Genomic DNA, 23392 nt, shown 5'->3' with positions numbered 1-23392 from the left:
TGCATTAGTTCACACCTCCCACACTCATTGCGTTTCTTTAATACAGCAAGAAAAACCTGGCACAGCATGAGAATGAGATTACGGCAGAAAAATACTTTCCGCTAAATTACCGCGGTGTTTTGACTAACCTCAAAATCATACCATCCCTTTCTTCCTGGTCCCTTACTTCCCCGAGATGTGTGCATGAGGGGTTTTTGCATCCTATTAAAACACACGTGTGGAGTCCCGGTGCGTTGCTGCGACAGGAGCGCAGGGCTCCAGCACCCAGCGCATGGGGTTGCCCTGTCCCCTCCAGGCCCTGAGCCCGTGATATGCTGAAGGGTGACTTGTTCACAGCGTATTTGCTTTATATCACCAAAAAGGTCGCGGGAGGTAACCTGGGAACTGCTGCCAGCTCTGAGCTTCACCAATCCCTTCGGCACAAAGCCGCATCCATTGCTGCCCAGATGAGGCAGCTCCCAGTTCCAACCAGCCAGTACTGCGGAGCTGAGCACCAGTCCTTAGCATCACTCAGGGCTGTGCCAATCTCCCGGGCACCCCCCGAACTCACCAGTAACTTTGCACATCTGCAAAATGCGGTGGGGCCATCGATGCGCCGGGGCCGTGCCACCCGGCACCTCGCAGAGCATCGGCAGGCGGGTGTTTCTGCTGCGCTGTGAAAGGCAGATTTTAACGCGGGAGCTTCCCCGGCGCTGGTGCAGAGCAGGCAGGATGGCGTGGTCCAGGTTCTGACCGTGCGTTAGTTCACAGCCTCACCAAAAGCCCCCGTGCAATCACCGCCACTGCGGAGCCCCTTCCCGAACGCTCCCGCCGACCAACAGCCGATGGCGTGGCAGAAGGTACTTCTGGGAGAATAAAAGGGGCACGAGGTTTCTGGTTAACAGCCCAGCAATTTCTTCCCCGTGTGGTGGCTGTGCTCTGTGCCGTGCCGGCGGGAGCAAGGCTGAGCGAGGTGGCAGCCAGTGGTGGCAGTGCCCGGGGGTCCGCAGGGACCCTCGTGGAGCGGGCGGAGGGGCTGCCTCCGCGAGCGCTGGCGGGTGCCTCGGGATTTCACCACGCGGAGGAGAGGGGAGCTGATCTCTGCCCTCCTGCTCTCCGTCACCCCGAGCTGCGCTGGGGACAGGTCGGGAGGGAGAGACGCCCCTGCTCTGGCTTTTTGCTGAGCAGAAACAGGAGGAAGGAGGGATTTACTGGGCTATAAACGCTGCAGATGTGCCAGCTGTTTTGGGGACCACAGCAGTACCCGCTCAGAGGGCTGTGCTCACTGCAAAGGTAACCATAGTCAGAGCCCTGTCCCTCTGTTAAGCCTTTAACAGAAAAAGGTACAGGCTGAAACCCAAGCGTTTGACTTTTCGGCTGATACCAGGGAGGCAGAATAACACCCCTGGGCTGTGCCTGGTCCCCCTGCGTTTCCTCTTCCAGTTCACAGGAAACAAATTTGCAGCTCTTTGCTCTGCAGGACGTGGGACGGTGGTTTGCAGCTGCACCAGGCACATGGTGCCAGCAGCTCAGCCCCACAGCTGCAGCCCCGTCCCCAAATGCATCGCTGGGGAGGCAGCGGCCAGCCATTGTCCGAGGCTGAGAGTGCCGCTGTCAGCTCACAAGAACTGCTTGTTCCTCCCAGGCAGCCCCGCATCTGTAGCCCGGGTTTCTAGTGAGATAAGAACTTGTTTTCTCCGGAAAGTTTCAGGGGAAATGAAGTGGCTTGTTTGAGTCAATTTGAGAGCCAAACACTCTTTGCTTGTCAGAGAGCCATGGGAAAGTCCTGCAAGATGCCTCCCGCATCCCTGCAGCATCCTTTCTCACGTCCCTGCACCATCCCTGCAGCATCCGCTCTGCATCATTGCAGTGTCCCTGCAACATCCTTCCTGCATGCCCCAGTATCCCATATCCCTTCCACCAAACCCTGTGCCAGCTTCAAAAGGTCAGGGGGAATTTCTCAAAAGTTTGTTAAAATTGGCATGATTTCTTTTGGCGATCGCCTGAAGGAGGGTTTGGTGCTGAGCTTGACAGTGTGATATTTTCTGTGGCTCCTGCTCCTCTCCGCAGTGAGCAAATCGCTGCAGGTGTTGGTGTTCGCAGGCAGCGACCGCAGCGGGGAACCGAGACTGCTCCAACCCGACATGTTCTCAGTGCTGGAGCGGGGAGCTGGCAGCACCGCTGCATTGAAAGGAAATTAAATCTGCCTTGTTGTTCAAGATCAGTGATTAAACTTGCCGCAGTACCCTTAACTCTGCCCACTAGAATGCATTAAGTAAGAGGTCTTCACGGGACATGGAGATATTGGGGCTGAACAGAAAAGAATGAGGACTGGGAGAGGATGACAAACATGGGCGCAGGTCCCCCATGCCCAGTAGGAGATGAGGAACTCTTGTCTTTGATACAAAATGCAGCTGTGGGGAATTTAGCCTCTCCCACCTGTGAGCTGAGGCCAAGCCCCAGTGCTGGGGATGCTCCTGGTTCCCTGCTGGGGATCACAGCTGAGGGCGATGGAGTCCTGAGGAGCAGTGCAAGGTGGTGGGGAGCTGCAGCTGCAGCGTATGAATCCCCAACTCTATAAAGCCCAGAGGGATAAGAGAAGATCTCTTCTCTGGAAAAGAGCACCAGGGGTGGGAAGCCAATGCTCTTCCTTCCCCATATGGCAGTCCCTTTCCCAGCCTCCTGGTCCAGGTATGAATATCCTTAATGTGGTTTGGGAGAGGTTTTGCGATGTTGTGGTTTCCTGCTTTTCTGCCTCTCCTGTGCCTTGGCAGGCTGCTCCGAGTACCTTTTTTTTTGCCTTAGTGTAGGTGCTTATGGCCAGCTTTCTGTGCTTGGATGTGACTGCAAGGGCTGGTTGCTTGATGGGAGCACTATGGGGTTGTGTGTGGAGAGCAAAAGACCTTTGCTGGATATGTGTGCTGCAGCTCCAAGGGATTGACTTTTCTGCAAACCATGGCATGAAATTCTGGTGCTGTATGAGCTGCTGCACAGCTCTGCTAGACGTGAGTCTGGGCCAGTGTGGGACCCCCATATCTGTTCTTGCATTTTGGTGAGCTCCTGGTGTGGGTGGCAACATCACCTTGATGCTGTTGCATTGGCTTCAGTATGGAACACCATGATCTTGGCTTGGCCACGTGGGGTTATATGAGGGGTTGTGGGGACAGGGTTTGGGAAGTGACCATGTGCACCCAGGGCCACGAGGGAGGCAGCAGAGCACGGGTGGGGCTTGGGGACCACACAGCTTAGGACAGGGCTTCAGCATCACCTCTGAGCCTTTTCCCAGGGCCGGTGGTGGGGCGGCCTCTTCCCCGCTAGCAGCAGTGCTAGTGGTGTGTCCCTGAGGAGCAGCACCCGTTGGCTTCATCTCGGCACCTGCAGCCTGAGTCTGTGGCTTTTACTGAAGCAGCCCTGAGCTAGGGACAGTGCAGGGCTGGGGAGAAGATGACACTCAATAGCACAAAATCATTTATTATTGCATTCTGCTGCCTGGTCTGTAACCATAAGAAAATTGTGTAACTGCTCCCTGGGCCTCCTGGTATGGGTGTTCCCTCAGTAGCATCTCTGGTGGATGATGTGTGGGCCTCTCTTCATCCGACTGGTCCCTTTGGATTCACTGTCTGGAAGCTCTTGAGAGAGGTGAAGGTGGACACCCCATCCTTGCTGGGTACCTCCACAGCAGTGTGGTGGCCACCCCAGCCTCAATGTTGGGGGGCAGGCATTGGAGGATCTCGCTGCAAAACCTCCTCTCTAGCCTCTTAGAGAGGACCCTCTGCACAGGAGGATGCTTTTGCACATTGTTGACCTGATTTCTTTTGGAAGTGGGTTGAGGCTTCTCTGGGTCATGTCATGGATGCCCACATAGGAAATTCCCCACTTTGGAGGGTTGAAGAGCACTTCTGGGCACTGAAACCTCTCCTTGCTGAGGCTGATGGTCTGGCCATCAGGCAGGGGAAAATCCAGGGCGCAGCTGACTAGCAGGAGCTGGCATTCACTCTCAAAGTTGGAAGCAACGTAGCAGCTCTTGTGCTGGATGTTTTCCACTATATGGGCCATGTTGTTGCTGACACAATGATGACACCGCATCCCCCAAAAGTGTCACCAGGTACCAGGAGAGGCATGACCCCACCAGGTCCATCCTCTTGGTGGCATGTGCCAAGCTGTAGCCCTCATGGACTGGCACAGCATGGCTGACAGTATAGCCCATGTCTGCCACCAGACTGCTGGTTCTGCCATGGGTGTAGATGGAGAGAACATGCTGGTGGGCAACAAAGAGGCTGGGGGAACCCAGTGATTTCAACACCATCTCCACCGTCTTCTCTTGGTGGGTGGTGAGGTTGAGCGGGGGTTCAGTGATGAGCAGCACATACTCTTTGGGGGGGATGGGGGACCTGAAATTCAATGTCAGAGGCTGCCACAGGGTTTTGACTGCTTCCCAGTTGATGATGATGATGCTGTTCTGCATTGGCTTAATTTCAGTGTCAGGGTAAAGTAAGGCTTCCTCTCCGGTGAAAACCTTGGACCTGTTTTCTCCTGACCTGGAGGCTGCACCATGGGGCAGCCCGACAGGGTGTTGATTTTTGGCTATGGGTGTCTGCTATCTGGAAAACCCTGCTTTACAGCTCCTCATGCCTGCTTCAGTCACCACTGCTCCTGTTCTTGGCTCCAGTTCCTCACTCAAGGAAGATCTGGAGGTGTTAGAAGAGATGGTGCTTAGAGACCTCAGGCCTGCCTCGTCCTGGTGATATCTGAGCAGTGGGTGAGTCCCTGCTCCTACATGGTCCTGGTCCTTGATTTGGGGAGTCTCCATCCCATGGTCCCTGCAGAGCTGGGCAGCAGTATGCCCCCCCTCCCAGGGGAAACCCAGTCTGTGGGGGGTCCCCCTCAAGTAGTTTTGGGCAGAATAATTGACAAAGGGAACTGCAACATCAGCTGGGTCTGAGGTGGTGGCAGTGGGTTCCCCATAGCTACCATGTGTCCTGGGGTCTCACCAGGCCACCCTGCCTGGCATCTGGTCAGCCCCAAAAAGGACAGAGATCCTTTTCGGAGGATCTTTTTTGGGGGAGCCTCACTGTGGGAGGTCCTGAGCAAATATCTCACCTCTCCACCCCCTTTACAAAGGGGATTGAGTTGCTCTGTCTTCATGCTGTGAAGCCCCGCTGCCCCTGCGGGCAGGCGGTTTCTCCAGTGAAAAAAAAAAAAAATGGAAAATGGGTGTCTTCCCCAAAATGCTGGAGGGCTGGGGGCAGTTGTGGCTGCTGCTGCCAGGCCTGGCACCTTCTGAATAACGGATTAGCAGGAGCGTTGCTGCAGGTGGAGAAACGTCCCTGGGACCAGGGGCTGCGTTTGCAGCGTGACATGTCAGGCTTTTCACCCAAGTCTTGCATGAAAACATGGATTCAGTGATGCTGTCCCAGGGCTGGGGCTGAGGTTCTGGACTGCAGTGAGGCTCTTTGGACCCAGTAAGATCAACTAGAAAGTGGTGGTTAAGGGGAGCAGGGAGGCACCTCTGGCCCTGCAACAGTGGATTTTCTGCCTCTGTGTCCTGAGCGTGTTTAGTGATGCCACAGTGCTCGATGGTATCGTCTGCTTTTTGGCAGGAGTCTGGTGGAAAAGTGAATGGTGCTGCCCAGCTCTGGCTCATGCCAGCTCATGTGTCCTGGGGGGTTTTGTGGTCTGCTTTTGGACTTTTTTTTGTTGTTTCTTACGTGGTTTGGCCAGAAACCAGTGCCCTGGGGGGCCTCCCTCATCGAGTACCGTGTGCCCAGAGTTGCTCCTTTGTGGCTGTGGTTCCACGTAGACAAGGAGAACAGGTCCTCATTTCCTGCAGGTCTCATCACTTGTAAAATCCTGCTTGATGTTCTTCAGAGGTGACAGCCTGCGATGGGCCAGCTGGCAGTGTGCAGCCTCTGCCTTCAGCCCCCGGGTGTTTGCTGAGCTGCTGTGGTTTAAAGAGGGGAGGTTTCCCTTGGGGCTGTTTGAATAACGTGCGGGTGACACCGCGCAGCAGGACTGGACCGCTGCGTGGCGTAGCAGCTGTCTGGCGGTTTGCAGCACGGATCTGGCTGGCTTCCACACCGGCGGTGCTGCAGGCGCGAGAGCCGACGCAATGTTGCGTCGCCTCAGTGCTCCCTCTTTCACTGATGCATTGGGCAAACTGCAAGCTGAAGCATAAAAATATAATTTCCTAATTTTCTTTCTCTTGCTGCCCCTAAATCTGGTGCTTTTTACTGGAGAGGAGCGGGCATGCTTGTGCAGAGGACAGAGGAGCCATCAGGCCCAGCAGTGGCTCAGAGGGAAATTTGTATTTGCTTCTTGCAGGCTGGTGGGGGTAAAATAAAATTCAGCAATTGTTGTGCTGACAAAATAAAGCTTTCGCTCCTGATAAAGCAACCGTTTCATAAATTAAATTCCTGGTGCAGTGCGGCTCTCCTGGCTGCCCCAGGCTAAAGTCACTTCGTGGAGCAGGGCAGGAGAAGGGCTCATGGGATGCAGCGAGGTGGACGTGCCCTCGACCATGGAGCTGTGAATCCTGGCAGGGGAGCTGGGGCAGGTGCTATCGCTGTCTGTGCTTGGGCTGTGTGGTCGGAATCCTGCTCTGGACAAGGCAACTCGGGTTGTTCAGGTTCTCCTCTCTGTCGATGGTGGAACAGGATGGAGTTCTGCTGTTGGGAAAAGGTGCGGGGTTGGTGCTGAGAGCAGGAGGTTAGAGAGGTGTCTGAATGTGTGCCCTTGCTGAATAGTGCCCTTACTGCACAAAGGGCTTTTTGATGACTGCTTCCAAAGCAAATGGAGCATTTTTCTATCTAGAAGAGCCAAACTGAATAGGAATTTCTGGGGAGAATGATGAGAAGCAGCTGAATCTTTTATTGCTGCAGTTCAGGCTTGTTTCCAGTATTCAGCACAAAATGTTTAAAGAGCTGAAAAGGAGACTGGTAATCTGTCTTTTACTAAGCAATAATTACCTAGGCAGTTCTGGGCAGGTCCACCTAGCCCCATGGTGGGAAAAGAGGTGACCAGGTGCTGCCAGATGCCCGTTTGCACACTGGTAGCAGCGGAGACTCTGGGTTGAGCCACGTGAGGACACGTACAAGGACAGAAATGCTGAGGAACAGCCCTGCTGCATCTGCAGTGTGAGGCCGAAGATTGTGCTGTGGGGAAAGCGACCGTGGAGGGTGGTGCTGCAGGCAGGCGTCGATGGAGCTGGGACCAGGGCAGGTCCCTGATGTCACGATCAGCCTCTTCACCTGCTTGCTCTGCCCTTCCCCAGTCCCTGCCTGGGCCAGGTCACCATGCCAGAGGCTGAGCCACCTGCGTCACTGCTGGCTTGGCCTGGCCCCAGCAGCCTTGCCGGGGGCCCCTGTTTGGAAACAGCAGCTCCATAGCAAATGTGGGCAGGTGTCCAACCACAACATAAAGCGCATTGCGACATGGCGTGAGGGATGCTGAGAGGCACCGTGGTGTGTGAGGGCTCCTTCCTTTTGGAAAACAGCCCTGCAGGGCAGCTCAGAGGCACCGGCCATCCCCATAGAGTGCTTGAGCTTGGCCTTTTCTCCCTGCAAGCTGCTGCTGCTTTCTCAGCTCCTCAGCCCCTTTCCCCCTCTCAGTTGTCGTGATGCCCCTTCAGTGTGTCTCAGCTTTGATTTTGGCTCTCTAGTTCTTGGGGTTGGGTTTGGGGACCAGCTGGCAGTGCAGGGGTTTGACTCCGCTGCCCGTGGTGACAAAGGTGTGTGGGGTTGGACGTACGTGGCACATCCTGGTGCACCAGTGAGCACTGGTGGCTGTGCCAGGGAGAGGGGCTGTAGCTGTTCGTGCAGGAAAGGCATGTTTGCAACAGCTCCTTAGGAAATGGTGTTACTGGGGTGGTTGTCTTGGTTTTTTGGAGTCCCTGCAAGCAGGTCGGTCAGAGCTGGGTCTTGATGTGCTGCATCTAAGCTAAAGCTTTTCTAAATAACATCAGCTATGGATGCCTTTCTGTTGAGCAGACACAAATTCACCCTGCTGCTCTCAGGTTTGCCCTGGGGCTTGGGGTGCTGCCTGGAGCTCCCCTGGGAAACTGCTGTGTTTTCTGCCTTCCCTGTTGTCCCCAGGGCCGGACAGGACAGTGATGCCAGTGCAGGGGCTGCTGGTCTGTGTGCTGGGCTTCTCCTGTTCCCAGCAAACCTGTGGCAAGAGCCTGGGGGAGGAGGTGATGGTGGTGTGGCTCGTGGTGCTGAGAGGCAGCTCTTCTCCTGTGGCCATGGTGTAAATAAAATTCAAACCCCCTAGGAAACAGCTCCATAGTACCTTCCTCTTCCAGCATGTTCTGGCTGTCACATCTCTGCACCTTGTGCTGTGCTATTATTAGCATCACTCATGTTTTTTGAGAGTAAGGGGCTCCATGGTGAAAGGGGAGCAGGGCACTGGGGTCCCAGGAGGAAGGCCATGGAGATGCAGCAGGGACAGTCGGCTGAAGATTTGGGGCTTTGCTCAGGACTGACAAGTTGGGAGCTGGTGTGCTAATGGCTGGACCCTGCCAGCCCTGCTCTGTCAGGCAACTTTTCTGGAGTGCCTGCTGTTGGAGGCTGAGCCAGGATGTCCTTTCTGCTCACAGTGCTCCTGTCATGCGATGGCTGTTGCAGCCAGGGCATGCTGGGTGGCATGGAAACCTGCAAAGGTCTTTTGCAAGCAGCTGTGAAAGTTTTTAATCTGATCTTGCTGACATAATATTGGGTGCTTGAAAACCTTTGAGCAACCAGTTTCTAATCCTCTGTATTGGAAACTCCATTCTATGCTGAGGAACCTGACCTGGGGGATGATCTGGTCCAACCTGCCGCTGGGATGCTTTACTTTGAAAGTAAAAAGCCACTTTGATTGTGTGGAAACATTGCCTGCAATGGAAGGATTAATGACTGATCATGGCTTCGTTAATTCTAATTCTAGTGCTTTCACTTTCAGTGGAGTTAATCTAATGATAGTATCAAATAATTACCTTGATATCAGCACTATCTGTGATCTGCAGAAAATTGAGGCACACAACAGGTTCTCTCGGGGAAGTCTGGCTCAGGTGGTCTGGAGGGGCAATAAAAGCTCCTCAACTCCAATATCAGACCCTACACTTTGGGATGCCCAAGACAACTGAGGAGCAGAAGCTCAGGGATTTCGGTAAGGCAAAAGTATTTTCTGTTTTGGGATGAAAAGTGCTGCTGCAGAGGAAATGCAGTTTCTTGGCAATAAACATTGCGTTTATTCAACTGAAATCTGTATCTCAAAAGACACAGGGTGACTGTATTGCACTCAGACTTAATAAGGTGTATTTACATAATCTCTTGACATCTTTTTAAATAAATGAAATGTTTCAATCAGTTAAGATATTTACACTTTAAAAGATAAATTGGGAAAAAGCTAAAATCTAGGTGAAATTTTTAAGTTTACAACAATCTAGAAATTGGTATAATTTTAAGCTTTTTGCTGAAAACTGACATTAACACTGAAGAGCCTTGCAAACTGCAGTTCCTGGTAGTCTTTCTTTTCTGTTGATTGTGTAATATTTGTATAAAATACTGCAGTGTGTTAAAATATTTTCCTCGACATCTGTGGTGTTGACAGTTTCCCATAGTATGAAAATAGCTGTGGTAATAGTGAAAAGATTTGCCTCAAGAGAAGACAAAATGCTAAATATAATTTATTAAACATTTTTCTAGTACTTGTAAACATTTTTCCTTCATCAGTGAACAAACAGGTCTGTGAACACAGACTTCATCTGTTATGTCAATGGACTTTTCTTGTGTTCAGATGTGGGAAGTACACCCCATACGCGCCCTGTTGAACCTGGTATAGATGTGACTTTCTTCTTAGACAAAAGACAATCTGGTGGGAAAACGAAAAATATTAATGGCAAAAAAAAAGTCTGCACTTTGCCCTTCATTAGTTGCCTCTAAATGATGTTGCCAGGTGGGGATGGAGGGACCATGAACAAAATGTTTGCCTAAAGCTGCATCAGCAGGCACTAGCACAGCCTCTAGTTTTGGATCTGAGGTTTTTCCTCTTCTAAATCTTGCTGACACTGATTTTTACTCTTAAACCTCTAAGGACAGTAATCCATGTTCTCTGTAGACTTAGCTGTTCTCTTCCAGCTGGTGCAAACCAAAGGCAGCTGCTTTTGAAACAGTACTATTAAGATGCTGTCCTGCATCAAATCAGCACCAGAGATCAGAAGAGGATCTGCTCTGCCCTCTCTGAGGGTACGCAGCTGGAGTATGGCCCTGCAAGGCTGCTACAGTCTGTATGTTAAGAGCATTGAATACAAAATTCTGAATGGAATTCCTGCAGGTTATTAAAAATTTCATCTTCTGCATTCCCGTACCTGATCATTCTGCAGATATTTGAATGGGTAAGAGGTTTAAGAAATGCTGCAGAAGATCCCCTAATTCAACCTACTTCTCATCTTGATGTTTGCCTTACCTTTGGTCTTATATTTTTCTCTCTGCAAAGGACTATCTCATTCATGGTTTGCTGCTTCCTTTCCTAGAAGATCTACTTCGGTGATTATAAATACCCTTCCCCATCCTTCTGTACGCAAGTCCTTGAAAGAGTTGTCAGCAACTGAAGGAGGATTTGGCGTACCATTTGCTGGTACTGCTCCCACTGGCCTTCTTGTGGATGTGTCTGTCCCTCCTGCAACTCCCAGACGGCTGGGTACTGCCATAGTCAAGTTAGAAGTAGGACAGCACAGGGGTCACTTACCAGGAAGCATAACAAGATGAGGAGAATGAAGCCAACCAGGCTGAAAATGCAGATGAGGATAATTGCCCAGAACTGGAGTTCTGCAGAGGCAAAATAAGGACATATCAGTTTTTTGGATTCCTGTACGTGGGACAGAGGGAGATCTTGCCCTGGCAAAGTTCAAAAGTACTGTACAGCACATGTGAGGCAAAATGGCTGAAAGGTGGCATCTGGCATTCCCTGGCTGCAGGCAAGTATGCCCCAGCAATGCGAAGATGTGTGGGATGTACAGAAACTTTGGTAAAATGGAATGAGTGTTCAAGGATGTACAACTTTAAATGCTACCTCAGTGTTAGAGCCCTCAGATGGTTTCAGGGGTGTTCAGAAAGACAAAATTCTCTCTTTGGGGAAGGGGACAAGGCTAAGGACATCAGCAAAAGCTGCAGATACTTTTGCCAGCATGTTTGTGGTGCATAGAAAAGCAACAGTTCAGAGTACTTTTTTCCTGCTGTTTAGTGTTAGTTCTGGGGTTGTGGCTATGCTCACAACACTGTATCTGGATTTTTTTGTAAGTACTGCAGTTATCAAAATTTATTGGTGACGGAGCTCCAAAATAGCTTCCCAAATTGCATTGCCTTTGCCTGTCCTTCACTTCTATTTTCCTCAGGCTAGCTGGTTCTGACTGGCCCCTGCTATTTGCCAGGCTACCAAGAGTCCTAGGTTTCTGGGCTCTCGCTCCGTTTCAAGGTACGTGATGCTAATTTACTGTAGTTCAAGTATTCAGTGGCTGTAGGGTGAATCCCTCCTGAAAAGCACTTACCAGATCTTTCAGACTCCTGTTCATCTGTTTTGACTGGAGAGTAACCTGGAAATAAAGGGTGGGACAGGTGAGAAACAGCATTCTAGAGGTGATTAAAACTAAACTAATAAGCATTCCTACAGTCACCTTCAACAATCAGACTCTGATCTTCCAGCTCAAAACTGAGGCCCAGCTTGGTGAAGCCGTGCGTCAGCCGTTTCAGCTCCTCATAGAAGTCTTGCTTTTGTAAAGCCTTTGAGAAGGGGTCCACTGTGAATTTGCAGATAGAGGCAACGTTTGTGTAAGCTTTCCTGGGGACAGGCCTGGAGGATGAGAACCAGAGTCATTACAGGGCAAGAGCAAATGAAGTAAAGCTGAGTAGAGGCAGGGAGATGGATTCAGAATCAGGCTTGAGTTTGCAGATATCCAAGCAATGTTTTATTAGCCTGAGACCAGTTTTTGCAGTTTATGCTAGATGAGACAGGAACTCACACAGCCCTGTGAAATCCACCCACTGATTTAATCCCAGGTGAGGCATAAGAGGTAAATCAGCTCAGGTGTTTTTGTTCCTCCAAAGAGGTGTTGGAGAGGACACATGGAAGTAGATTCTGTTCTCAGGCTGGTCAGTTCTGATGATGGTTTTGCTAATGTGTTTCAGTGGTGTTATAGGTTTTGAATAAGGTAAATGAGATAATGTATTTTTTACTCTGGAATTGCTTATGCATGAAAATAGCTTTGCTAGCATGGAAATAAAACAACCTCTCATTTGGACAGAAACCTTTTGTGGTAAAGGCAAACCTGAGTGAATGAAGGTGCCTCTTGTGTGTCATCCAGAGTACAAAGGTTGGCAATGAGGCATAAACACCATGCTGTGGCTCTGAATGCCTTTTCTGCTAACTGCTTTTTTGGGACTCAAGAAAAAAAACCCAAAACTTCTGAAGCAGGACATACCCAAAGCTCTCAACAGTACAGCCAGCGAAGCAGTCCTTCAGGCTGCTAGTTCTGAATACATCAAGCTGATGGGAAGAAACAAAACAGTTGAGGAAAATTGAGTAAATCCTTAATTTAGACAGTGAAATCAAGCTATTGCTGTTAGTTTTACCCCTTTCTCAGTTTTCTCCTTGTTCACTTGGTACATCTGTGACCTGGAGTCCTGCAGTTCTGGGGAGTAGGGAAGGTTGGAGATTCTGAAATTTAATCTGATGTTTTCTTTCCCAGTCTTGAGGGGGGTGTTGTAAGTTGCTGCCTCAATTGCTAGTTCCAAGCCTGGAAATGGAGAGGAAAAGTTGTTGTAAATTCTAGCAGAGAGAAATAGAGGCTTTTCTACCAAGCAGTACTGACCTGCACACTTTCACCTAGGAAAACTTGATGTCTTAATAGATTAACAGAACTTCAGTTGCACTGAAGTCTAACAGAAAATTCCTGGTCTACCCTTTGAGTCAGTCCTTCAGCAATGTACTAGGGCCAATCATTTATTTGGGAAGTTTTATGTTTGAAAAAAAGCTAAAAGTCTGTTTATCTCTAAATGCTTGAAGTTATGGTAAGTAGTTACCACTTCATTTTCTTATTTAATATTAACACCTTAAGCCATTGAGGACTAAAGGGCTACACTGAGCCAGACTGAATGTCTGTTCAGTGATTCAATGATAACAGATTTATATCTACACACATCCCCTCTGACAGAACAGAAATTGGGGAATTTGGAGTATGCCATAGCAAAGCGCGTTGATCTGGGTATAAATTGGGCAGCTGTGATTCGAACTCTACATACTGTCTACTGAGAATCCTTGCAGCTGGTAACTGCTTCCCAGCCACAGTCCAGTTGCATTCCAAGTGCCGTTCTGAAAAGCCCTTTCAACCACAGCCCTGTTGATGCTGGGCTCTGGTTTGAAGAAGCACTTGCAGTTGACCACTATGGATCCAGTCCTGTGGGCAGAGAAACAGAGGTTCTGGGATAAATAGGTTGATCACAAAACTTCATGTGGGAAAGAATTTCCTGAAGAGTTCCTGCTATTCTGAGTGTTAAGTGTTTTAAGCTATTGAGACATGTGGAACAGGCTGCTTTGGCCTTTTCCTTTGGCCAAGGACAGCAAGTGCAATACCACTGCCCCTTCTCTCTGCAAACTTAAGGTTATGCTGCATGCATACAATGAATGATCAGCACTTTTTAAAAAGCTTTTACCCTGTGTGAGTGTCCCTTGTCCAAGCCTCTTCCCATCTAGAGTTGGGCACTACAGCTATGCATGAAGCCTGCTTTTAAAACCTACTGGAGTCCAAGTTGGGAGGAGGAGGGCAGAGGTGGTAGGGTCACCATTCAGTCCTCATTAAGAGGTAAGATTGCTGATGGTAATTACTGGGGTATTGAGAGACCTAACAGTGCCTTACAGAAATCCTGACTGAGACTTAGAAAAATGTGAGTCTGTACCAAGTCGGGGCGGGGGGAGGTGGGGATCAAACTGGTGAATTCTGGGAAGCCTGGAAATTACTTGGGGCATAAACCAAATAATTTCCAACACAAGAATGGAGGTGAGGAATTCTGCAGAGGACAATGGCACTTGGCCCTTGGGAGTGGTGCCAGGGTGTGGCAACCTTTCAGACAGAATTGGAGTGTATCACAGACCTCAGCCTTGTGATACTGCAGTTCAGGAACTGGTCTCGCAGGCTGCTCTGAAGGTATAGTTGATTCATCTGAAATAAAAATGTCATGTTAAATATGAGTGAGTTTTGGGCCTCACGGTAGATGCTTTAGGGCAGCAGAAGGCTTTGGAGAAAGACAAGATTTTTTTTGCTAGTTAGTTTTCATTGGAGCTGGATTTTAATTCAGAATATGCCTTCTGGTGATGGAGTTTGAATTCTAGCTTGGCAAGACTTTCTGTCTCTTCTGAGCAAGCTGCCAGTGTAAACCAGCACAATCTGCTGACTGACAGCTGTCATCTTGATCCACATTTCATGGACAGTGCAGACTCAGAACTCAAAGTACAGAATGTTACAGATTTATCTAAAAAGCAAAACCTACCTAGTTAGGGCTTTATCAGATTGATATGTTGGAGGATTGGTGCTGAAGAGAATGTGTTGGATTATCAGCGATGAATTATGTATGTGCTGACCTCTGAGCTGCCAGAGATTTGTATATGCTTCTAGAGATGGCACTGAAATGTTGAGTGTGTGCATTTAACAGATGACCTAAACCTCTTGCATCTTGTAGTGCATGTCTTTGGCAATAATTTAAGACCACATTTAACAACAAATTCAAAAGTTATTCAAAGGCCAATCTCATCTTTTAGATTCTAGAAATTTTTGTTCCCAAATGTTGATTTTTTTTTTTAAATTAAAATAAGTCTATGGAAGTTGCTGTAAAAGTTGACCGATACAGACATGATGGTATTTGAGCTGCAGTTCCTTACCTTGTTATTGATGCTTTCCACTGCTGCTTTGTATTCTGGAGACTGAGAGTCTGGGTTAGTTAGGTTTTCATTGACTATTCTAAAGCTCAATCTGTAGCCCAATTTGGCTGGAGCTTCAGTCAAGACAGGCTTTCTGGTGATAGCTGTGTCTGTGAGGGGAAAACCTAAACAAAAAAGGTAGAGTGTATTTTTACATCAGACCTATCCATACCACAAAAGCAATATAGGTATGTGTCTGTTTATATAATGTAACAATGAAATTCCCCAGGAATTTGTATGATTTAAGGGACAGAAATGCTTCTACAATGGCAATATCATACTGGATTGGTTTTGTCATAGTGTTAAAACCTACAGAATACCAACTAACCAAAGGTGAAGTCCATTAGGGCTCAAGCCCCAGTGGAGTGGAATAATGAGGAGTGACCTCCAAGTGATCCCAAAATCACCTTTTGATACTGTTCATGGATGCTTACCATTGATGTACAGGCTGTTCTTCTCCAGGCTGTAGTGCCCTAGTTTGGTGACACCATTTGTCATGGTTCTCAGCTCATGATAAACCTTTTCTCTGTCAAATCTGCCAAGGCTGACATTGTTTTTGTAGCTGCAGACAGCATCTACGCCTGTATGGTCATCCCTGTCTCCCACAGACCTAAGTGAAAGTCGGACACATTCTTTAGGACACTGCTGATGCTTACAGGACACCCTGTGTAATTTTTGACTAGGAACAACACACACTGAAAGCTATCTGTGCATTTGGGTTCCTACATTTTTCAGCAGATTCTCAAGAATTGCAGCAATGACATTTAGATACTAAATGATTCTACCAGCAAGAAAATCATGAACAGACAGGGAGGTGCCACTGGCTTCTGTTTTCTGGCATCAGAACTACTATGATAACTTATGCAAACTTAAGGTTTATAAGAGCAGATAAAGAAATGGTTAATTGCACTTTCAGGAATCTTACCTAAATCTTATCACTTCACATCCTGTGTAGGCAGAGCTTATGCTGCTTCTTTTGAAAAGAGGGTCAACCTGTCAAAAAATGTACAACTGAGAACTTGAAAACATGTCCTGGGTTTAATGCAGGCAGATTAAAATCACTACCATTATACAAAATGGGCAAAACAAGAGCCAGACTTACATAATGGTTGATGACTTTCACTGTGGAAACGAATTTGCGAGAGCTTGGTGCATCCAGATCTGCAGTGTACTGGAGGTTGGTCAAGGTGAAATTGAGTGTGAAATGCCTGGATGTTGGGCTTGGTGCAGTGGTTATGCTCAGAGCTGTAATCAAAGGGGAAGAGGATTATGATCATACCATCCAAAAAGCAATCTTTGCCTTCAAAGACATTCCCAATCCTAGCACACTTCAAGGCTACTCTAAAGAATCTCTTCCCCTCTTATTTTTGAATGCACCACTCCTTTGATAGCTTTGCCTGGAATGAGTTTGGCAAAACACTTACATGATCTCTCAAGTGGTTCATTGTAACCTGGAAAGGAAATGCAAAAGAAACATTGTATAAGAGAACTATACACTTAAGAGAATGAAAGAGAAGAGGGGATGATTAAATGGATAACTTGGGAATGAATCATCAGAACCAGTCCCCAAGGGTGTGAATCTATTAAATAAACAACCTACTGTTTAAGCAGAACAAGGTGCTTTTATAATAGTGAAGACTACAATGAGAAAATATGGGCCAGTCTAAATTAAAAACTGGTGGGTTAGAAATCAGGTGAAATGTTCATATGCAGGTGAATGACTGGGGTCAAGACTAAAATTGTGTCACTCTTCAATGTAATACAGAAATTAAAATCTTCAAAAATGTCTATGTGAAAATGCTCTTGGAAGCATACACTTCATCTTACACAAATTATGCAGTAAACCCCAGTGGGACTGCCTTTTCTGTAAGGTCACTACTTTTTTGTTTTACATTGATGTGCTTCCTAAGGTCCAAGGTAGCATCAAACTGCTCTAGTGCCTGGAGGAATGAGAAAAGCACTTACCATTGATATAGAGGCTTTTGCTGTCCAGGTTATAGATTCCTAATTTGGTGATGCCATTTGTCATGCTCCTTAGTTCTTGGTAAACCTTAGCTTGGTCAAACTTGGGCACTTGGGAGCCATTTTCATAGTTGCAGAAGGTGTCAACTCTTGTGTAATCCCTATTTCTCACTGACCTGAGGAATTGAATATCATGAAACTTCCTAGTTACTCAAAATCTGGGTTTTTTTCTGATGTGATTAAGAAAACCCAAAACTATTAAAATCTGTCAACAATTCTCAGATGAACTGCAGAAATTACTGGGACAGGATATTACAAAGAAAAAGGCTTTGTAAGATAAGGACCATACAAAAGTGCATAGAAACTTTATTATAATGATGCTGACTTGTTGAAAAAGGAACTGTTAATAGTTAAGTGTCAGTCAAACATAAGGAAATCCATTTGCAAAAGTTCAAAGTTAATCTTTCAGCTATATTGCTCACCTGAATTCTGTTACTTTGCAGCCGGTGAAATAGGGGCCAATGCTGCTCCTCTGAAGCAGGGGGTCAATCTGACAAGAAAAGGCCTTTGTGAGTATGAGAAACCCAAGATACTGGGTGATTTTGGTGAAAAACAATGTGACTTTGGCTTACATAATGTTGCATTATTTTCTCAGTAGAATTGAATTTAGAGGAATTTGGTATCCCTAGGTCTGTTGTGAACCTGAGGTTGATTATTGTGAAGTTCAGTATGAATTGCTCTATTATTGGTCCTGGGATTTGTGTGGTGGTTGGCTTCACCACTGTAAGAGAATAAAAATTACACAGATAAAATAAGAACAAGATCTTCATAAGACACAGTATTGTTACTATTTTTCTTTACATTAGAGCAGAAAAAACATGAATGTGATCACACACTTCAGATACTTTGCAATCTTATAAGCATTTCCAAATGGAAAACGAAATCAACTTATGCCTTTGAGTAGCTTTAATACGTATCTAGTTTTAAATAAACTTACGTGACAGACTATGTGGTTCATTGTAATCTGAAAAAGAAATGGACAATTATTAGGAAAACATTCCAAGAATGTTTCAGCAAGACTAAACACATGTTTTTATTACAAAAGATTCAGAATCATGGTTACTATATTCATGACTGTTACCTTAGTGACACTGAGTTTTTTGCCCTCTATTATTTATTATCTGTTTTGAGAGGTATATTTAACCCTCTTCATTCCAAAACAGTCTGTGCCAACATAAGGAATAAGGCCTTGAGGTGGTCTCATTACCAGCAATGTAGAGGCTCTGGTTGTTAAGGCTGTAGTGTCCCAGCTTGGTGATGCCATTTGTCATGTTGCTCAGCTCGTGGTAAACTGTCACTCTGCTGAACTTGGGATCTGAAGGCTCATCTCTATAGCTGCAGATGGCATCTACTCCTGTGTCATCCCTGTCCTTCTTTGACCTAGGAAATGAGGCATTGTTTTAGGATGTTTTAGTCATTACTGAGAAGTCCATCTTAACTTCTAGTAGATCCAAGATCAAAGGTGCGTATAAGAAAATCACTCAGTGACATTGCATTAATGTGTTGAATGCTGAGAAATGGGAAACAACTTTTCAAGAAGCAGGTAATGCAGACTTGTCCCAGACATGACTCTTACCTGAATGTCATTATTTTGCAGCCAATATAAGCAGGGCCAATGCTGCTTTTTTGGAGTAAAGGGTCAACCTAGAAATTTAACAACATTTAAGTAAAACATCATGGCAAAGATAAGAGATTAGTTATATTTAAAACAACTGTGCCCAAGCAGGGCATCATTTTGCCAGACTTACGTAATGGTACATGACTCTTTCTGTTGACTTGAATTTTTTAGAATTTGGCATCGCCAGATCTGCAGTGAACTGTAGGTTGGTTATAGTGAAATTCAGTGTGAAGTTCCTCACTGCTGGTGACAGAGGTTGTATACTTTGATGAACAGCTGTAATGAGCAAGGCAAATTATTGCTTGAAAATATGATTTATGATCATCATCCCTAGAAGAAACACTATAAGAAATTCTCAGATATTCTAGTTGGCTTCAGGATCATAGCAACTGTGGTTCCCTAACAGGCTCCCACATTGTCTTAACACTGTTTTAGAAGTCTAGTAGTGCTCTTGGTTGGTTAGTCCAACCTTCTTTTTTGACTACTATTAACTAGCAAAATCTTCTTGCCCTTTCACTTGCTAATTAAAGTACTTACATAGTTTAGGCTGCAGTTCATTATAACCTGTGGAGGGAAAAAAAAAGGACAGATTTGAGAAACTGGCTTACAATTTGGAAGGTCTGGCATGCAATGGAATACAGAACTTGAATTGTTTTTGAGACATCCTGTGTAAACTTTTACTAGGGAAGATGGATTTGACTGTCTAGGCATAAATGCACATTCATACTTCTGTATGTTGCTGGCTTTTCTTAGAACAGTGCACAGAATTCTCCCTTCCTTAGGGATGTTGAGAGGGAATTTACCCATTTGCTAAATCCAATTTAACTTCTATGTTGACAATTTAAGTATGACTCCTGTCAAGTGATGTCCAGTTTTAGTGCTGTTCTTCTGCAGGGGAATACATTCTGTAGTGCACCTTGAGAGGTCAATCCTTATATTTTCTGGAGAATGACCTATGGTTTATTATAATAAATTGTATTTGACTAAGTTACTTAATTCAAAGGAATAACAAGATGCAAAGGCTATGAGTGACAGTGGCTCCTCTGCTTTGGTTAGCACTTGTTCTTGCTCTCCAGGTTTTATTGCTTCAGTTAACTGTGTAGTAACTCAGTTCCTCCTGATATCAAATCAGCAGTCAGGAGAGGATTCCCTCCTGATGTCAGCTCAACCACTTACCGCTAACATAAAAACTTGCTGCATCCAGCCTGTAGGGTCCCAGCTCAGTGCAGCTGGCTGTCATCTTGCTGAACTCATGATAAACCTTGATTCGATCAAATTCAGCAGTGGTAGCATTGGCTCTGTATGTGCAAACTGCATCCATGGCAGTGCCCTCCATGTTCTTCACAGATCTGAAAAATCACACATGTGTTTGCAGGCCTGAATGACACTTCTGTGCATTAGTGTGAGTTTGCTTGCACACCACCATGGAACTGGATTTCCCCTTAAAATACTGTAAAACAATGTTATTTAATGAAAGAATGCCCTCAAATTCTGGAAATGTAGTATTATGCTGTTTTACACAATTGGAATGGCACTCTTGGGATCTCACTGAAATGCATTTAAAATTAGATTACCCTCTTTAGTGCAAAATTGGCATGAAATCAATGCAAGCATAATCAGAAGAAATTATGCGATAGCCATGCCATCACAAGGGATCATAAATGAGCTGTAATTCTACTCAGCACTCTCTAGAACTTAACAGGCTCCACAAGGCTAGGAAGAAATAAAATCAGGAAGGAATTATATGTAAAGAAAAGATTTCAATATAATCTTACTGTCAGCCAAAATTTGAACTGCCCTTGTCTTCTATAAGACTTCCAGGATGTGCCTACCTTAGTACCACCACTGTACATCCAGTGTAAGCAGGGCTAATGCTGCTGTTCTTGAGCACATGATCAAGCTGCCAAGAAAAAAGCCAGTTAAATAATCATGAATGAATAATAAAACCAACAAGAACAAAGCCACAAAAGGAACCAGAGTGACTCACCAAGTATGTCAGAATTCTTTTTGTAGCAATGAATTTTTTAGAATTTGAGTTTGCTAATGCTGATGTGTAGAGGAGATTGGTCACAGTGAAGTTCACTGTGAAATGTCCTTCTCTTGCAAGAGGAGGAGCTGGAGATGTTGCTGCAAGAGAAGCACAAGATTTGTTGCAACAAGATAAGAAATACTCATGAACCTGCTAAAGCCAGGGATAAAGAAGTTCACATCAGCTGGAATTGATGGGTGCTACACTGAACAGCCCAGTATGGAATGATGTCAGCAACAGTGTAGGGCATACAGCTGTGGAGCAGACAAGAGCTCTCCAGCTCATCCAGATTGCTACAGAAGGCCGGTTGTAGCTGAGTAGGCTGTAAACTGATGCCTGATGGCTTCAGCTGAGGAGCTAAGGCTCACTCCATTTCCCCTTTTATCCTGCCGGGTATGAAACCTGATGTCCTTTATCTGTGCTGGCCTGATAGTCTAGCTCTTTCAACCATGGATTCTTTTCACTTGTAGTGTTGCTGTTGGAAAAGAGTGAACTGCGTGTCAACATGAATTACCCTTTAGCCTTCCAAGAGTGTAATTCTGGGTTTTTACAAACAGATCTCCTCACAGAGTCTCCTCTGACCTCTTATGTACTCCTGTTCTAATTCAAATGCTTCATGAGACCTACATACCAATGGTGCTTCGTAGTTAATTCCCCTCACTGTTAAATGTTTGCACCTTATTTTTACTTCTATTTCCATTAAAAGGCTAAAAAAGAGAATGAGTAGGCAGGCATTCATATCTATCTTGTATATTGACTCTTAGGGCATCATGGCTTTTTAATTACTTAAAAGTACTTACGAGGCATGAGGTGAGCTTCATGGTAATCTGGAAGGAAAAAGGACAAAACAGTGATGAGTTACGCTGCTGAGAGAGAATAATTGAATCACATAACTGTATAGGCAAATGATGCCACAGAAGGACAAAAGAATTGCTGTTTCTGAGCAGCCACTTAAACTATTTATGGTAGTGTAGTGAGGTGCTATTTTGAAGAACGCTCTATTGTAAATGGTGGAGGAAGGTTACCAGTTTATGCTGAAATTAGTTGTCTTAGCTTCTTTTAAGATTTATATGCTGCTTTGCATGTTTTGGTGTAATTTATCAGATGTTATTTAAAATTTTAAAAATCTGCAATTGGCAATGCAAAACCTCTGAAGGTAAGTGGTTCTAGTTAGAGGAGAATTCGTGCAGATGATGGAGCTTTGTGAATTATCTAGCACATCGGTTGAGCCCAAGTATATATGCTGCAAATTCTATTCCATCTGCACGCCAGTCATTACTGAGCTTTAACAAGACGGCTATGGACTATTAGCCAATGAATATCCCCACATCCACAAGGAAATCAACACTTTACCATTGATATACAGGCTTTCCTGGTCCAGGCTGTAGATTCCTAAGTTGGTGATGCCATTTGTCCTGTTGCTCACTTCATGGTAAACAATCACTTGATCAAACTGGGAAGCAGCAGAATCTGTTTTGTAGGTACACACAGCATCTACTCCAGTGTCTTCAATTTTTTGTGCAGGTCTAGGGAAATTAGAATATATGCTGTTGTGTTCCAGAATTGAATATTCATTATATATACTGATGGGTTTTATTTTTATTTCAACCATATTGCCAGTAGAAAAGACAATGTTATTTTTTTTCCTCATAATGATTCTTTCAAGTTCGTTGTCAAAATGGTGAGAAAATACTTGACCTTCCAGATGCTGCAAGCATTGAATTCAAGAAAATTTATCAAGAGAGTTGGAAAAAAGAGTAATGATTTGACTTTCTTGAGTTTAGTGATAAATTGACAGATGTAAAAACGAATTAAGGGGTTAGGATCCATTTGTGGATCATATTACAACATGAAAAATAAAAATACACATTTTCTAAACCTAAATAATTATGCTTACCTGAAAGCCATCATTTTGCATCCGTTAAACACAGAATGAATACTAGTCTTTTTGAAGAGCTGATCGAGCTGAAAAAGAAAGTGTTTTCCCAGTTAACCATATTTAGGTGAGCACAGGATCACAGAAAAAAAGAAATAGGAATGTATCACACTAACCAGAGCGGTCAGGACTCTTGCTGTAGCACTAAACTGGGCAGAATATAGATTTCTGAGATGACTGGAGTATTGGAGATTAGTTATGGTGAAATTGATTGTGAACTTCACATTTCTTGGAAATATAGCTGTACCTGGAAGGAAAACCCAGGGAAAAGTAAAAACAAATTGGAATTACTTGATATGATAATATCTTCTACTCGCAAGGAGTGAGATAGTCACATAAAAAATAAACTAGTAATATGACTGTTGAAAAGAAAAAGTATCACAATTACACATGCTGTGGTATGTGCTGATATTTATCAGTGAAATACTGGTTTATATTCAGATGAAAAAATAATTTAGATTTACCTGGCAAACGATGTGCTTTATTGTACTCTGAAAGGGAAAGAAATATTGATAAAGGTAAATATATAAAAGTCAGGGGACAGGGACAAGAAAAACGCTTAAAAATATATTAATAGATTACAGAAAATCCATAAGAAATAAAATATACTGAAATGAATGCTATTCACTATTAAAAAATACAGAGGAAGAGGGAACGATATATATGTCTATGACATAACTTGGAAAAAACACAAGAAAAAATAAAATAAATTTTAAAACTAAAGTACAAAAAAAGATGGAAATAAATAAAATTACTAAAAGAAAAAATATGACAAAAAATAAAATTAATGTACATAGCACAACACTGGGATATATACAAAAAAGTTCACCATTGACGTAGAGGCTGTCCTTGTCCAGGCTGT

General features: G+C 45.3%; 1 protein-coding gene across 1 annotated transcript; it reads right to left on the bottom strand.

The window, feature by feature from the left end:
* Positions 1-3729: 3729 nt before the first annotated feature.
* LOC104618602 (mucin-16-like) lies at positions 3730-22512 on the bottom strand. The gene is made up of 22 exons (XM_010284240.1): positions 22492-22512; positions 21948-22047; positions 21391-21421; positions 19742-19914; positions 19099-19129; positions 18155-18327; positions 17885-17911; positions 17520-17668; positions 17370-17437; positions 16891-17063; positions 16028-16170; positions 15851-15918; positions 15360-15535; positions 14887-15050; positions 14103-14170; positions 13254-13408; positions 12585-12748; positions 12434-12498; positions 11630-11805; positions 11504-11548; positions 4082-4350; positions 3730-3915 (listed from the first exon to the last, which is right to left on the bottom strand). Exons 1-22 carry the CDS (start codon positions 22510-22512, stop codon positions 3730-3732), a joined length of 2625 nt encoding a protein of 874 aa, XP_010282542.1.
* Between the last annotated feature and the right edge of the window lie 880 nt (positions 22513-23392).

This window comes from Phaethon lepturus, unplaced genomic scaffold (genome assembly GCF_000687285.1).
Source record: "Phaethon lepturus isolate BGI_N335 unplaced genomic scaffold, ASM68728v1 scaffold22380, whole genome shotgun sequence".
NCBI lineage: Eukaryota > Metazoa > Chordata > Aves > Phaethontiformes > Phaethontidae > Phaethon > Phaethon lepturus.
The sequence above is the reverse complement of the archived record's forward strand: the minus strand, read 5'-3'. Positions and strand labels throughout refer to the sequence as shown.